This window comes from Haplochromis burtoni, unplaced genomic scaffold (assembly GCF_018398535.1).
Source record: "Haplochromis burtoni strain Fernald_Lab_line unplaced genomic scaffold, NCSU_Asbu1 Contig_12, whole genome shotgun sequence".
In the NCBI taxonomy this organism is placed as follows: domain Eukaryota; kingdom Metazoa; phylum Chordata; class Actinopteri; order Cichliformes; family Cichlidae; genus Haplochromis; species Haplochromis burtoni.
The window spans coordinates 1,508,963-1,525,373 of NW_024582373.1; the positions used below are offsets into that span (position 1 = coordinate 1,508,963).

Genomic DNA, 16,411 nt, shown 5'->3' on the forward strand with positions numbered 1-16,411 from the left:
CACACACACACACACACACACACACACACACACACACACACACACACACACACACACACACACACACCTCACTGCTGCCTGAGCTCTTATCAAATTTATGTATATTTTTTAAAGCAGGTCAGGAGATTAATCCTCACAATCATCATCATATTACACAATGGGTTTTTTTTCTGTACAATCCCAATGTGTGAGAAATAGTAGAAAGGTAACGACTCCATTCAGTTGTCCTGCCTTGCTTTCATCTCCCTCTTATAACATTATTGACCCGTTTATGTAACTGCCTGTGCAGGGCTCGTCACTGTCGAGTAAGCTCAATTTAACACCTGTCAAAATAGGCCTGGCCCTGCTTCTGACTGATGCATCTCCAAGTTTCTGTCTATATCTGAGCATGAATATGGCAAAATTTCACAGTTTGCCTACTCACAGCTAAATATTTTGCTTCTGTCCTCATTCAGCTGCTCATTTTGTGCTACTTTACTGAGTGTAAATGAACTGCACGCGTTAAATTCAATTCCAGCCATATAATCTGAATCTATGCGTGGTATCTTTTGGTCTGATGAGGCTAGAAGTTTGCAAAACAAACCTTACAAACAGGATATGAAGCTAAATCTTGTCAAGTAAAGTGTCTAGGTCAATCTGCTGAAATAAATAGCACAAAAACATGTAATGGTATTAACAATATAACATCAATAAACTGGTTTTGGCACGATAGATCAGTGCAGTGTCCTATAGGAGACATAAATAGCACAGTGTACTTTCGCCTCAGGCTGAGGCAGCAGCTCTAAATTCTGTGGAAAACAATGGAGCAATTCTCAGATGACAGTGAGACATATGATGCAGCAGATCACATGTTAGTCACTGGGCAGTTAGTCTTCATACACCTAACATTTTTCATTATTGATTATAATCTTGAATTGACGAGTCCTTAAATCTATTTTATATTTCAAACCATAAGCTGTAATGCGCTTGCATGTGGGTGAGTTTATGTAGGGTTAGCAGAGGGACTGATCTTAAATTTCGTAGAACCTATCAGGATTTCACGCTGTTCTCAGGTGGAGGAAATTAAAAATAGATTTAATGGATGTTTACCAACAACTGAAACTGCAAACACTTGAAATTAAAAGCAGAAAGCTGTGTTATTTTCCCCCCTCATGTTTGCATGTTGAGGCATATCTCTGTTTGAGCACGAGTCAAGGATGAGTCCTATAAACATAAAAGAAGAACCAAGAATAAAGTGGAGCAGGCCTAATCTGGGCTTTCCTCCATAAGAACTGAAGACTCGTGGAAGGGGTAGTTGTATAATAATAGTTATTAGATAACTGAAACACTGAGGTGCTGAGATAAAGAAACGAGCTGACAGAAGTGAAAAAACAAGAATGGCCTCAAACTTTAGTATGAATTTCAAAGCACTCTTTGCAGCAGGTCTTTGTTTCACATGCAGCTGCCTTGAATGTGCAAGGACAAGCGAGAGCGAACGGTGTGCAAGGAAAGGCTCGGCGCTCGTAAGATGTTAGAGCAGATTTAATGAATGAAGCCTACGGGGACAGAAAGTGTATTCATATAGTGATGAGGAGGGGGATTGTTACTCTGGCGTCCCAAAAAGCTTTGACACTATTTCATTCCCGGCAAAGGCTGCTGTTGCCATGGTGATTTTAACCAATGTTATGCAAGTGCTCCACTTCCAGCAGCAACCTTCACAAAGCAATGGGGCACAATGATGCACATGCTCACAAACACACACACACACACACAATGTCTCATAAATAAATAAGCAAGAATTGTAGCGTAGCGCAACAGTGAATCTGTGTAATATACGTGCTCACACGCATGCTCACAACACAGTGACAGAATGGGATCTCATTAATGGTTGAAAGCAGCCCACTGACCCTGAGGCTGTTATGTAACACTGGTTAACACCCCCCCCCCCCCTTTTCGCAGCACAGTGGAGACGGAGAGCTTATCTTCTCCATCCTCTCATCTATCAGTCTCCCCATCCCTTTGCATGCACACAACTCCGAGACATCACAAAACTGACAGCAGCTCCGCAGCGGATCCCTGGCACTCCATTTAACATGGCAAACACTGGGGTCTGATGGGCTCTTGCTAATACAAATACAGTAAGTGCTCATAAATCTTTCCCCTCTTACCAAGACTAAAGCAAGGGTGTCAAGCATAAGGCCCAGGGGCCAGGACTGGTCCACCAAAGACTCCAATCCAGCTCACTGGATGGCTTTGGAAAATGTCAAGGGCGGCTTACGTTTTGGGCTTTTAACTGTATCGGCAAAAGTTTTACAACTTTTCCTACTAATGAAGACCTGTCCCATGGCTATTCATACTACACCACAGTTATTAAGTTATTATTAATAATAATTCCATCATCTACCATAGAAATTTCAGGTTTTTGTTTGTTCGTTTTGGGGTTTTTTTTACAATGAGTCCACATTTTGAAAACACATTTTCTATGAATTAACAAAACCATTTTGTTTTACAATTACAAGACACTCCGAGGAATAAGCTACCACAACTGTCTGCTCAAACTGTAAGGGTTTGAATTTATATTGTAGTCTCAAAGTGATACCGCAGTTACAATCAGCAAGGTTCTAGACTGTGATTGCCAACCCAGTGGACACGCGCTTTCCCTAAATTTCACTCTGCTAATTTTGTGCTTTTGTGATGTATTGAAGTTTATTCCATTTGTTTAATAAATTTCTTTGGTGAACTGTCAAAAACTGTGTGCGTCCTCCCCTTTTGTCATTGCCAAGCAACGCTGTAACACAGTATTAAGAGCAAGCATAGGTCAACCAGTGGGATCAGTGCTGTAAGCAGATTATCACACTATACTGCAGAATTCCAATAACACACAAATATAAAATATTTTACCTGAGTTATTTTCAATATTTAGCCAAACAAAGACTTAAATGTGCATTAATATTATCACACACGCACATACAGAGGCTAACAAAATCTTCAAAACAATGATTATTAGCCATTTTGTATTTCTCCATTTAAATACAATGACTAGTTTAGGGAAGTATGTCTATGTCAGACCTTATGAGACAAACCACTCACATTCAAAATCACGCCAGCATGTAACAGATGGTGATCCGCGGGCAGTAATTCAGCACACACTGTGCTTTATTTTTATGCTACTATAACCAACACCATATCTGAAAAACGTCTTATAATACTTAGGTTCTCATTTTACAGGAGAACAGCGTGTGCGGTTGTGGATGATTACAGCGTGCGTTAACTGAAATATCAAAATGTTTCTTTAGAAATAAAAGACTTCGGTTACATAATCGTGCCTTATACTTCTGACTGATTTCATATCGGGTGCCAGATGGATATCTGTACTAGCAGGACAGCACATTCCACAGACAGGACAGCGGAGCAGTAATGGCCCATGCACTCTGTTGACACAAGCTTGTCTGCATAACGGCTCCTCCCCACTCACACTGCTGATACTGTCCTCACACGAAGCTTGTGACTCCAAGAGCAGATGACTCTGCCACAGACCAGCTGTAGATGACCGGGACTGGCTGAGGCAGGACACGATGCCGTCATCCTCTCGCCCCGCAACAGAAACTCTTCTAGACCGAAGAGTAAGGCTGTAAATATGTTTCGGGGCAAGGAGGAGGTGAGGGTGGTGGTGTATTGGCTGCACAATATTACAAGAAGTATCCACAGTAGCCTGGGCATGTGCCTTAGTAATTCTTCACAGCAGGTGGTGGTGTTGGGGAACTAGCCCCGGCACCTGCTTGCACTGAATTGTCTGCAGTCCTCTCATACTTTCAGTGTTGATGGTAGATATATTAATCAGTTGGTCATCACGGGCTTACTGAGCGGCACGCCAAAAAGAGGTCAACTGCCTCAATACATTCACGCACTGAGGCAACGAGCACTCATTTACATAAAATTTGTCTGCCAACATTTCCCTTTGGTTTGAGCAGGAAATGTGGTTTCTCTGTAAACGTGTAAAAAAAACAAACAAAAAAAAAGTCGAATATTAAAGAGGACACTGATGTTACCACAAACCAAGGTTTTTAATTTTTCTGTGAACAAACTGTGGACAGCACAGATATACAAGATAGAGGTATCCAAACATGTCAAATAACAATATTTATTAATATCATTATTGTAACATTAATAACATGGAATGTACTACCTTCCATTCACATTTTTTGAACTTTTAGATTATTTTATGAAAGATGTCATATAAATAAATAGCTCTATCTCACCTCTTTCTGACACCTATATGAATATAGTCTCTTTGAATATAGATGAACAGCGGGAGAAGGATGGCAGAATGACCAGGTAAAAGAGGAGAATGGAGGGCGTGCGCTCACCGCCTCTCTTCCCGTGGACTCGCTTCTCATACTACTCCTGCTCTCTATGATAGCCCTCAGTCTAAACACGCACTCAGCAGAAGTGCATGTTTGCGTGTGCAAAATGACAACACTTTTCTTTGGAAATCAGACACAAGGAAACACTTCTACTGTCTCAAACTGCCTTTAATTTTTGCTGCCTACCCTTTTTTCTAATGGTTACTTAATGGGTTAAAACAGAACAGTGACAACGGGTAAATCACTGCATCATTCACACAGATGGCTTTTATGTTACTTGCAGGTCTGTTTCACATCCTGAGGATGGACGTACTCAACGGCCACATCGAGAAGCACCAGTGGCAGAAACAGGAAGGGGGTCCGATCAAAGACCAGCTACAATGAAGTCCAACTTTGACGATAAGAGAAGGAATTTCTCTCCCCTTTAATGCAGTCTGCTCTTCCTCCATTCGTTCAAGGTTCAGACAGTGTGTTATTGTGCCTCTGTGTTTGAACGGATGAATGTTATGTCAGTATTCAGTCTGTACTTTGGTTCTCCAGCTCAGAAATGATGGTGATCAGGTTCTGGAGACCAAAGATGTAGCCGCTGTCCTGGCCCTCGTGGACCACGCTGTCTTCCCGGTAATGTCTGCAGGTGGTGTGGGCAAAGTCTATCATTCTCACATCCACCACGGAGCTGTGAGTGTCTGAGCGGGACAGGTGAGCCTGGCTGATACCCGAGCTCCCGCTGCTGCTGCTACTATCACTAGATGTGGAGGGACTGTGTGGAAAACCAAGCGCACCTGCAACTTCACCCACCTCCTCCTCCTCCTCCTCTTCGTCCATTTCTGGCTCGGCTTGCACCTCCTCGTCTTCATCATCCTCATCTTCTTCCTCTTCAGAGAGCCCGTCCTCAGTGTGTCGGCGTGTGTGTTTTCTGTGTGGAGCTCCATCATAGATGATGAGCAGAGAGCTGGAGTAAAAGCGGTAGGATTCGCAGGCCTCCAGTGCAGCCTGCATTTCTCTGAGCCTGCTGAGCACCGGGGAAAGCAGTTCGTGTCGCAGACGCCGACCGCTGTGGAAGAATTGGAACAGAGCCTCCTTGAAGCCTGCAAGGGTCAGTTTACGGCCATGGTACTTGTTCATAAACATCAGCTGATCTGTGTCACTCTGGTACACCTGTAGTGATGAGAAAACATGGAGAGGTTGAAAAAGCTGGAAAAGTTCACAGACTCTCAAACATCCACATTAAAATGGCTATAGAGTGTATCTGCAGTCAATCTTTCCACCTCACCTAGATATTTTGGGCCTTATTCAAAGTTTTCAAACAGACAGACGTGTTCTCGTATAATTAAAAGGCCAGCGTGTTTCAGGCTAGATGGCTATAAAACAAGTTAATCGGATTACAATAGGAACTGTTGCAGATTTTGTAGCATTGTAGGGTAAAAGCATTAACTTTTAACAGTCGCAGTCTTGAGCACTAAAGCTGGATTACCCACATAAACCACCAAGACATTGTTTCAAATTGTGTTTTCAGACAATTGACAAACAGCTGTAATGTTTTAAATGGGTGAGCCTTCTGTCTGTTTCCGGTTTTTACGCTAAGCTACAAGTCAGCTTATACAGCATTCAATAGACAGACATGACTCTTATTTCATGTAGCTATATTTCCCCCAAATATCATCTTCTATCTCTTTTCCATTTCTTTAAGAGTAAGAAATGAGTACAGATAATAGCGTTTGCCTGAAAGCTCACCTGCATGCCACACAGACGGACTCCTATTAAGGCCGATGTGCTCTGCTGGCACTTGCGTATCTGCATGGCCTTCTTCTCCTCTGAAGCGTCGTCTCCATGCTGTCGCGTGCCCATCTTTAGGTCCAACACGCATGGCACGGTGTGCCGCCAGGTCAGGTTTTCAAGCAGAATGAATTCTGAGAAAATGAGTCAAGGAAGACAAGACAGACAAAACACTACCTTCTTCTGGACTAACCAGTTTTAAGTTCAACCTGCTGGACGAGGCTGAATGAGAAAACAACAGAACTGAGAGTTTCCTCGAAAGATTCAGCTCCATTAACATTTGTCCTTGCAATATGTAAAATCAAATCAGAGCAACATCAGGTAACCGATAAGAGTGCTTTTGAAATGCAATGCCATAGAACAGAGAACCGAATAGCTGCACAAGTATTAGATAAAGGGCAGCAGGAACCTAATCCACTGATAACCATAATCTGGTGGCTTACTTGGCCAGGACTCATGCCATGTACACTGGCCTGGAACCTACAATGCATTTCATTACAATCCCCCCCCCCAAAAAAAATAACATTACGTAGCCTTTCTCTGCAGTCACATATGAGCCAGTTTCAAAAGAAAACTCAGTCAGCGAAAGGATACTGTACTGGTTGCGGTGTTTAGCATTCTCCTTCATCCTCTGCAGGTGCTGCTGGTGACACTTGAGGCTCCAAGGGTTGTGTTTGAGCTGTGGGACAGCGTTACTGTGGCTGTCCTCCAGTCGGTAGTAGAGCACTTCGGCCTGCTTCAGCCACTCCAACTCCATGTCCTCCTGCAGCTTTTGAACACTGAATGAAAGACAGGGAAAGAAAGCAACCACTGTAGTTACACATGGCTAAAGAGCAGGAAATGGGGAGTAAAGTATGGAGAAAGAAAAAATTCCTGGAAAGAGGTACAAAGTGGAATCTTTCGCTCGCCACCATCCATGCATTCAAACATCAGTTTTCCTTGTTTAACCCCAATAATCCCTCCCCAGCACAGGGCTAACTAAGTCAAAGTTTTCCTTTTGTATAAAGGCATTAGAATGAATCTATTGCAATTATGCAACAATGACTCTTTGACCCTCTCTCCAAGGATCAGCCTCCAGCTGTATTTAAAGGCAGTTAGGCTTACGATTGTATGTATCAGTGTGTGCATCATAAGTCGTGGTATGTCTCTACAGCTACATTCACGGAAAATTTAAAGTTGGTTATGACGTAATACGGGTGCATAACGGCTCCTAAACCATCTTTAATTTCTTTTACATGAGCAGTGAGATCAGCATGAAAATGACTCACTTTGCTCCCACCTGCTGAGGCATCAAACACGTCTTGTCTTATCATGACTAACAGGTTCCTGAGTCAACTACTGTCTGTGATAGGGTATTTCCTTGCGCCTCACCTTTTCTCCTTGTCTTTACGAGAGTTGCGGCTTCGGCCATCTTTGCTGTCCGCTAGCAGCGAGGAGGCCATCATTTTCCCCCACGTCATCATCTTACTCTTGGGGTCACAGTCCACCGAGTGCTCATTGTTCACCAGATCTGTGGCTGGGTCACTATCAAGGGGGTAGGCGATTAGGCAAAGATTCCCCTCCTCGTCCTCCTCGAAGCTCACGGACACCACACCTGAGACGGAGACAGAAAGGTACGTTTTAGACACAGACTCACTGAACAGTGATGGGAATTTGTTTCACAGGAATCTATCAAAGAGGATCACAAACTTAAAGGAAATCTCTTCACCGCTTTAAGCAGCACGATACAAAACTATGGTTGACGCACACTGAGCTCTAATCAACACATTCAAATAACAGCCCAAACACAAAAGACACCAGGCTTTAAAAACTTAGGTCAGAATTCAGTTTATTGATTACCACCAATTATCTGAAGCAAACTAATCAATAGTATACATACACTGTAAACGTGTAGGAACCAGAAAGCCATGTACAGGAGAAAGCATCAGAAAATATATGCTTCTAACAAAAATAACAGGAGCTTCAGTGAGTCAGAAAAGTTTGGAAGATTCAAGTTCGGTAACTTCAACAGAAAATATATATTTCCATAATTTTCCCATTTGCTTTTGTCCAAAACAGCTGCACCCGTTCCTCTTCATGCACGTCCCATGTATGGCTGAAGCACAAGCTGAGAGAAGGTGAAGCATGTAGCAAGCAAGTATGCCTCATTGTGAAGACAAATACAAATGGGGGAAACTGTTGACATGCAAAACAGTGCACAGGTGTCACGAAACAGTCAATTTACAGAGTGAATTTAACTTCATCACTTCTGGGGTTTGTTGGAACTATTATATGGGACAGCAAACTGAAGGCAGCACAGTGCTTTTTAGGAAGACCAGAGACATGCGTTTGCTCTATATCACCTTACAATTCTCTGCTGGTGACACAAAAGAACCGGCTCCGCTGCTCTTTGAGGGAGGGTCTTAGATAGCATTTAAAGAGGATCTGCTGTAGTGTAACATGAAGGGAAATAAGGACACAGTAGCAAAGGGCTTTGCTGTAAAGAACAGGCCTTTCTGCTGTAACTCATAGTTTAATCCCTTTAATCCATCACACTCTCTGAATGAAAGAATGAGATGAATGCAGGAACAATGTTGGCTATGTAAATAAGAGATGGTATGTTTAACCGGTCCAACAGTTTCTGCTTGCTATCGTCACTCACTATGCCTCATATTTGACAACCTTTAAAACAAAAAGAAAGAAAAAAAACGTGGGAGTGACTCAAACGTCAGTGAAATAATACAAAGCCATTCAGTGGTTTTGTGCGTCACCACCTACGTTGACCTTTGCAGGTGATGACCTCCAGCAACTGCCTGAATTTCTGGATCCAAAGGAGGAAGAACCTCACAATGCCCTTTTCATCTCATTGGTGTGTTGCCCGGTAAAAAGAAAGAAGTAAAACAACACAAAAACAGTGGCTCGCAATTGCTACCCTGACTTACCTTCAGTTCATCACTCAGCTAGCCAAGCAGCACAATTGAAAGACCCGTTTGTCCCAATTACAACCTCAGCTACAGCACCCTCCTGTGGCACAATGCGGTATAAACCTGGCAAGCGCCTGCTTGTGCAGATATGGGCATCTCTAGTTCCTAATAATCTAAAATTGCACACTTGACACATACAAGCAGGCTCTGCACACATCTATACCTATCTGATGTATGTATGCACAAAAAAGAAGTATGCACGTAAAGAAAGAGACATGCATGAAAAAACACAGTAGTTGTCATTACCTCTGTACTGGGGGGTAAACCTCCTCATTGCTGCAGGCAGACTTTTGTAGAACTGATGCTCGCGGGGAATGAGAGGCTTGCAGATGGTCTGCTCTCCAAAGCGTAGGACGCAGGAATGTCCCCCGACCTGGTGCACGAAGGGCTCAAGCATCACTCCTTTCTCCATGTAGCACTGCTGGTGCTGCAGCTTGTTCTGTTGCTTTTGTTTTTGCTCCGCATCCATGACCTCCTGGGCCTGAGCCTCCACAGCCGGACTCATCCTCCTCTGGCCCTGACCACACTGCCGCGGGCATTAGACTCCTGACGCACGCACCAACAATATGGTGGGGGCCCTTTCCGGCAGGGACTCGCACACACTCACGGGCTACAGATCCCCAGAGGACTAGTCCTAACACGCTGCATTAAAGATCGCAGTTTGTTTTTATGAGTTATTCCCGCGGTGCTTTCCGAAGCATTTGCTGTGATGGTGATCTGCTGCGCCGATGCTCTCACTGATACTGCTGCTCGAAAACAAAGGACAGGAAGGAGGAAGAGAAACAGAAAACACGACTCAGGTTTACTGAATATCCAATTCCTTTCGGCTCCTTGCCTTACAGTCCTTGTAGCCGGGTAGAAAAAAAAACAAAACAAAGCCGTCTTATCTCCTTTATATATTAAGGTTTGGAGTTGTGTTGCTGCGGCAGATAAGGCGACCAGACACAGCTCCTGCTTGTGCCTTCTCCGCAGACTCGACGCCTTATGACAGACCAGAGCTGGCTCGCTACTGGTAAAGCTCTCAGGAGCCTGACACTCGGCCCGCCCTATCACAGGCAGCCCACCAATCACGTGCATCTAAAGCAGGTTGTTGGGTGGCAGCCCAGAGAAGCAAGCAAACAAAGACAGGGGTGGGAGGGGGCAGTCTGGGTGAAGGGAGAGAGGAAGAGGAGAATAAAAACAAGGAGGGAGGGCAGAGCTGAACTCAGCTGTTTCTCTGCGCGACAGCGGGGGTTTTAACAAACTGGCAGAATAAGCACCAGCATTTCCTTAAAAGACGTACGGTGTGGGGGAGAGAAGCACAGAACTAGGACAGGAGTTAAACACACAAACTGACATCCAATGCAAAACGGCAGTCAAATATAAGTAAAAAAGTCAAACTAGACTCCTGGATGAACAAGTAGCTTTGCTCTTCCAGGAAAACATGCAAAAAGGAAGACGCCTCGAATTTAATGTCACTCTTAGGAGATTTTTTACATACTTGTAATTGTTCCTCATACAATTTACTGCATAGCATAAATTTAGGTTTTCTGTAATTACTGCTAAAAAAAAAAAAGTTAACTTTAATTTCTTTAAAAATATTGCAATTTAACAAACCACCTTTCACATTTTAGCAATAACAAGGTAGCAAACAGCATGATTAAAAATGGGGGACCCCTCTCCTCAGTTTACAATCTATATTGAAGCGTTGTTGATAGTAAAGCCGGCTCCATTCGCATAATCTTTTACTGTTTTCAGTGATTTCTTCAGTCGCTGTTGGCTTCAGAGCTGTGTTGTTATGAAGTAAAGGCGTTGGTAGGAGTGACGTGTAAGGTTTCTAAGAGCTTGTGCTCTGACTTGAGTGGAAACTATAATCCTCATCTTGCACTCTCCCAGACCTCCTTGACATAGATTATCGTAGCAGGCAAAACAACATCTGATTAAACCAGTCGCTCACTGCTAACTGCAGTGAGGCTAACTTTAAACTGCTGACGAAGGACGCGTGTAAGTGCACAGTGTACTATTCCCAAAACATATAAATGCATGTTTGCCGCCTCCAACATATCATAACATGTTTTGTGTGCACATATCAGTGTGTGCTTTAAGTTAGAGATGGTGACTGGCTGGGGTTGTAGGAAAAGAGTCAGCACTAATCTCTCTAATCCTGTCTCCTGGAACAAAAGGGGAAATGGGCCATGATAAACAAGCAGGGAATATTCCCAGTTAAATAAACGAGTATGTTCAGTGCGATTACCTTCTTTTGTGGACAAAAGATAGGGTGGGGCAGCCACCGACTTTTGCACATCTCCCTTTTATCTGTGAGCAGTGAGGCTGAGGCTGCTAAACTAAAACACAAATGAATGTCAATGGCGTGTTTCTTTGTAATTTTAGAGAAAGGTTGCTGTCTTAAATCCCGATTTGATTGTAAAATCATACAATGCTATATGTCAACTGAAGCCTAAAGCAACATTTGAGCAGTGGCACTGAGATCTTTGATTAAACAACAATTTTATGATCCTGTACTGGTCTTGCTGTTCAAATACGAAACAACATCAGTGCCAAGACTTGCATTGTCCACTATATTTAACATGAAACAGGAGATGAAAACGACAGTTGACAATGCCATAAAATCATGAAACAGCGTGCTGGCATTCGTTTACATTTAAAGCTACAGGAGGCATGCTGTTTGAAGCTATAAGAGTTCAGGCATGCTTTTTATTTCCGACAGCTCAAATGAGCACAAACAGAAACAAACATGATCTAATTCACACAACAACAAATTACTTTTTAAGTTACGCAGAGGAATTTAAAATGTATGATAGGATACACTAGAACAAATCTAAAAAGACAAACATGAGAGACAAGTGTCTGTGAAGGTTCTCAGTCATCCAGGTCATTGTAGTCAACATCAGAGACAAGTGTAAGGGACTGCTATGACCTTGAAAGTAATGAGCCATGCACAGCATGGGGTAGTTAACAGGGGCTTTTCACAGTGATGCCGACGCACGTGTCAGTCACAAACAGAGAAATGAGATATGAAATATGCAGGTGACGCAAAGTCCCAAATCCAACCCCTCACCTGTACGGACAATTTAACAACTGCACAGTCAAAATAACGTCTCTTGATGAGGTGATAAGGTCTTGTGCTGCTGAAAAAAAGAGGCCAGATTTTAATCTGTGTACCACAGAACATGAAGAAAACAGCTTTGCAAATCAAAAACGTGAATCTTAATCCCCAGTAAACTCAAAACACAGAGACAGGGGCCCTTATGGAATGGAAAGAAGAACAAAGCAGCAGTCGATCATCAGGCAGACAGGCCATCAAACTTCACTCAAAGCTATTTGTGAAGCTCAAGTTCAAACTCTTTATATGTACTATTGGAGCTGTTGCCATGGAAATTACACAAATACTGAGCCTACACCATGTCCACTACACTCACCTTGTGTATTTTATACTAATTGACTCGCTTACATTTATATAGATATTTATTAGCAAAAATATGAATTTATATTTGGACAACATTTGCTTTTCTCTTCATTCCAAAAACACATCTTCTCAAATATAAATATGCCTTTGCCCGACTGAACACATATTAAGCAAATACTTAGGCAAGAAGATCTTGCAAAAAGTACACAAGAAAGACCAGACGAACCTTTTCTTCTTTTTGTGCTGGAAAAGTAACCGTCTATGTTTACACCTTTACCTTAAATCCCTTTCAACTTCACCTTCTGCGTCATTTTCAAAGTCATACAGACACCTGTCTAAGCATCCTTAACTATATGATTAACAAGTACAGCATGATCAAAGGGCTCACTTAGCAATCTTAATTGGTGAGCTTTTATCTATCAACAAAATACGGCAGCCCAGAAGATACAGTGAGCGCTGGTATGTCACTGAGGACATTGGGTGATTGATGGGTCGATTCAAGGCTGCAGTAGATTTACAAGGCTTTATATAACGTGACTGTTCTAAAATTATAATCAGAAGACATGTTTGGATAGTTTCACTATTTAAAAATGTGATAGGCTATGGAGTGCCAACTGACAACTGAATGAGCAATTTGTGAGTTCTTTAAATACCTTTTTGTTCACACCTTGTATTTCTCATTGCAGGCTTTAGGTCAAGTATGGAGGCGTGAGTGAGCAGGAGAGTATGTAGAGAAAATCTGGATTTACAAGTTGTTTGACTTTGTGTACTTCTGTGACTGTCATAGACAGTTTTGTTCTTATGTGTTTTATGTGAGATTCCCAACTTAATAGCAATCAAAGACACATATAATCTTTTTGTTTTCCAATTTCAACATAATTTATGCTGAATTTACCATTAAAAATTATTGGTTGATTCTCAAATGTTATGAATTTTATTTAATTTAAATTCAATGACAACATATTCTTTGCAAATAATTTATTGAATTTTTTTTTTTACCGCATTTTGATTTTCCTTGCTTTCCTTTCCAATACTATAATTAGCAAACAAAATGCATTTTAAATTTATAAATACCTACATAAATAATTTATATACAACATAAAAAGTAAAGGACCACGTACAGAACCATGTGGAACACCACATGTGACACTTACTGGTTGTGACCTTGTATTATTTACATAGACATATTAATACTGATCTTCTAAACAACTGCTTAACAAACTATCTGCTGTCCCTTATTCCATACATTTCTAACCTTTTCAATAATAATCTGTGGTCAGGGATGTCAAATGCCTTGTGTAAGTCCAGAAATACCACAACTGCATGTAAGACTCTATTTGTTCCCAAACTAAACTTATGTACTTATAAACAGTCTGGACTAGATGTCTCTATTAGGATGAAAATTATAGAGAAGGCTCTTGAATGAGCTCAGGCGGGATGGGTCGCTAGGATCTTTTTCCTTGTAGTCATACAGACGAAAAATATAGAGGCATCAGTGGAGAACATGAAGTACAAAGTAACAAGAAGCATGGTTTTACTTAGAGAGAACACCCCCTAAAAATCTTAAAAACTTTTTTGTACAACCAAGGACATTTTATCATTAAATATTGTTTATACACAGTATTTTTTTCCAGGTTCTACATTACAAGTCTGATGTGTCGACCTTATGTCCTGCAAGTGCTTAACAAGATTTAGGATGAGACATAGTGCATAATCTTAATCAGGTGGCACGCGTCTGAATTTTTACTGGATCAATTTGCACAATGAACACATGCAAGGTACAACGGCTCACATTCAGGTGTGCAGAACCCAGGCATCATGCATGCTGACAGGAACAAACACAGAAATGCAAACATGGATAAAGCAATCGAAACAAACAATCAAAACATCTCACTACACAAGCTTGTACATATTCTGATATACCTGATCTGGCACATGGCATGGCCACAGTGGAAAAAGGATAATCTTACCTGTGTGGAGATTTACAGGGTCAATTTTCAGACTGATCACCTCGCTTTGAGCCCGATAAACCTGGTAATCAAATCCTCAAGGGTCACCAAACACCTAATCCAGCACTAAAAATACCACATGCTGTTAGCAATTCAGGACAGAAAGTAGCTATTTATAAAACGAAGTCTGCACCATGCCAAAAGCAACAGACAATTATACACAGGAATCACACTGCGAGGAAACAATTCAGTGGCTGCCACTATGGCCAATGAGGGCATACATAGAAGACTTATCGTTGTACCTACTGGTCAAATTTCAACCATGGCTGTACAGTCTATTTTTGGTCTTGTCCTTTTTGTCATGCATGCAAACAAACCTGAAGCTGTCAAAATGATTACACATAAAGGAAGAAACTCTCAGCCACTCTCTGAGCAGGATTCTGCCAGAGGCAGCTGTCTGCCATAACTGGTTGGTAGACGAGCAGAAGCAACAATAAACACAAATAATAAACAGAGCAAAACACAAACCACACAAGACAGAAGACAGACTTCAATAATGTGCAAAAGCAGCATGTAAAGACATGGGAATGGAGAAGTGCTCAGCACCTCATGGGAAGCATTCAGCAGTCTAAAGGCTTTTACACGCCAGGCGCACAAACATGTGTGAATGTTTTGTGTGCTAAAAATATTTTTCAGACTCTTCCACTCTTAATGCAGCTGTTCAAATCAACCGTGTAATTTTGCTGGACGAATCAGACACACAGCTATACGTTGCTCTGGATCAATCGTCTCTCTGAAATGATTTCTCTGCCTCCTCAGATGTCCTAACCCTGCCAACAAAAGCTCAAACTTCCCCATTGAAATGCTAAAATATGTACAAAAGTGGTCATGATACAGCTTTAACTCCTAGATCAAACCATGAAATTCTCCCTGCTGCTGCCTTCTCTTGAAAATTGTATGAACCCAGAATATCAGGTTCTTCCTTTTCTTGTTTAGAAACATCAGGACCGGCTCATCACTGCTTGATGTCGACGCCATATCTTTTTTTTTTTCCACAGTGCATATTTTGAGGACAAATTTTTCACAAAAACACAAGCCTTTGGTGTGGATTTACAAGTTTGCATCCAAAAAACTGATAATTTCTCATCATCTTTTTTTGTAACGTGCTCTGTAATGGCCTTAAGGCCTCTGGCTCCGTCTTTCCTTTTGTAATTATTAAGGCGCTAATAAAATAAAGCTAATATGGGAAAATTGCAGGAGCTCTCTTTCTATTCCCTGTTAGTGCTCATTTCTTTTTTGTGCATATGGATATCAATAAAAGAAGATTTTTAAACCTTTACAGCTAAAGGATGAGCACGGTTCTTTCTATCTGTTTAACAAGTGTGTACATAAATGGATGTGGGTGTGAGCAATAAGGGCATCGCACTCATACACACACACACACAGGCTGGACCGGTTTCTCTGACCAAACCATGTTGAGTGTAAAGATGAGGCATCAATATTTCCATTACCAAATTAAATGGCTTACAAATAATTTTTAAACAATTACACAGTATGTTACCAGATGTTTTGACTTGTAAAAAACTAAGAAATTCAAAAGGACAATTTTTGTAGACCTAATTTATTTTATAATTTTTTTTTATGTGTATTTGGTTCAGGGCAAGAAGATGTGCAATAAATATGATTTGCTGGAGCATGAAAATAACAAAGAACTCTGGAGTGCAAAAAGTAGGGCAGCTAGAACTTGTTCTAGAAGACACCAATCCTTTGCAAGTGGCAAATGATCCAGCATTAATTAGCTAATTATTTAGTCTCAGTATAGTGCCAAGAGGCAGGCATGTCATCCTAAATCAAGCCTTTAAAGTCTGTCTAACGAGATAGATGCAAAACTCTTTTCTGACTTGTCTTTGGTCGTCTAATTAATTAAAACAAGATAGGGGACTGACAATGCTTCTTAGTATAATACGGTCTTCC

At 41.6% G+C, this 16,411-nt stretch overlaps 1 protein-coding gene across 1 annotated transcript; it reads right to left on the minus strand.

The window, feature by feature from the left end:
* Positions 1-4,024: 4,024 nt before the first annotated feature.
* On the minus strand, positions 4,025-10,085 carry LOC102306969 (inositol hexakisphosphate kinase 2). The gene is made up of 5 exons (XM_005915368.2): positions 9,329-10,085; positions 7,491-7,713; positions 6,714-6,898; positions 6,078-6,253; positions 4,025-5,501 (listed from the first exon to the last, which is right to left on the minus strand). Exons 1-5 carry the CDS (start codon positions 9,585-9,587, stop codon positions 4,860-4,862), a joined length of 1,485 nt encoding a protein of 494 aa, XP_005915430.1. The 5' UTR covers positions 9,588-10,085; the 3' UTR covers positions 4,025-4,859.
* Positions 10,086-16,411: the final 6,326 nt, after the last annotated feature.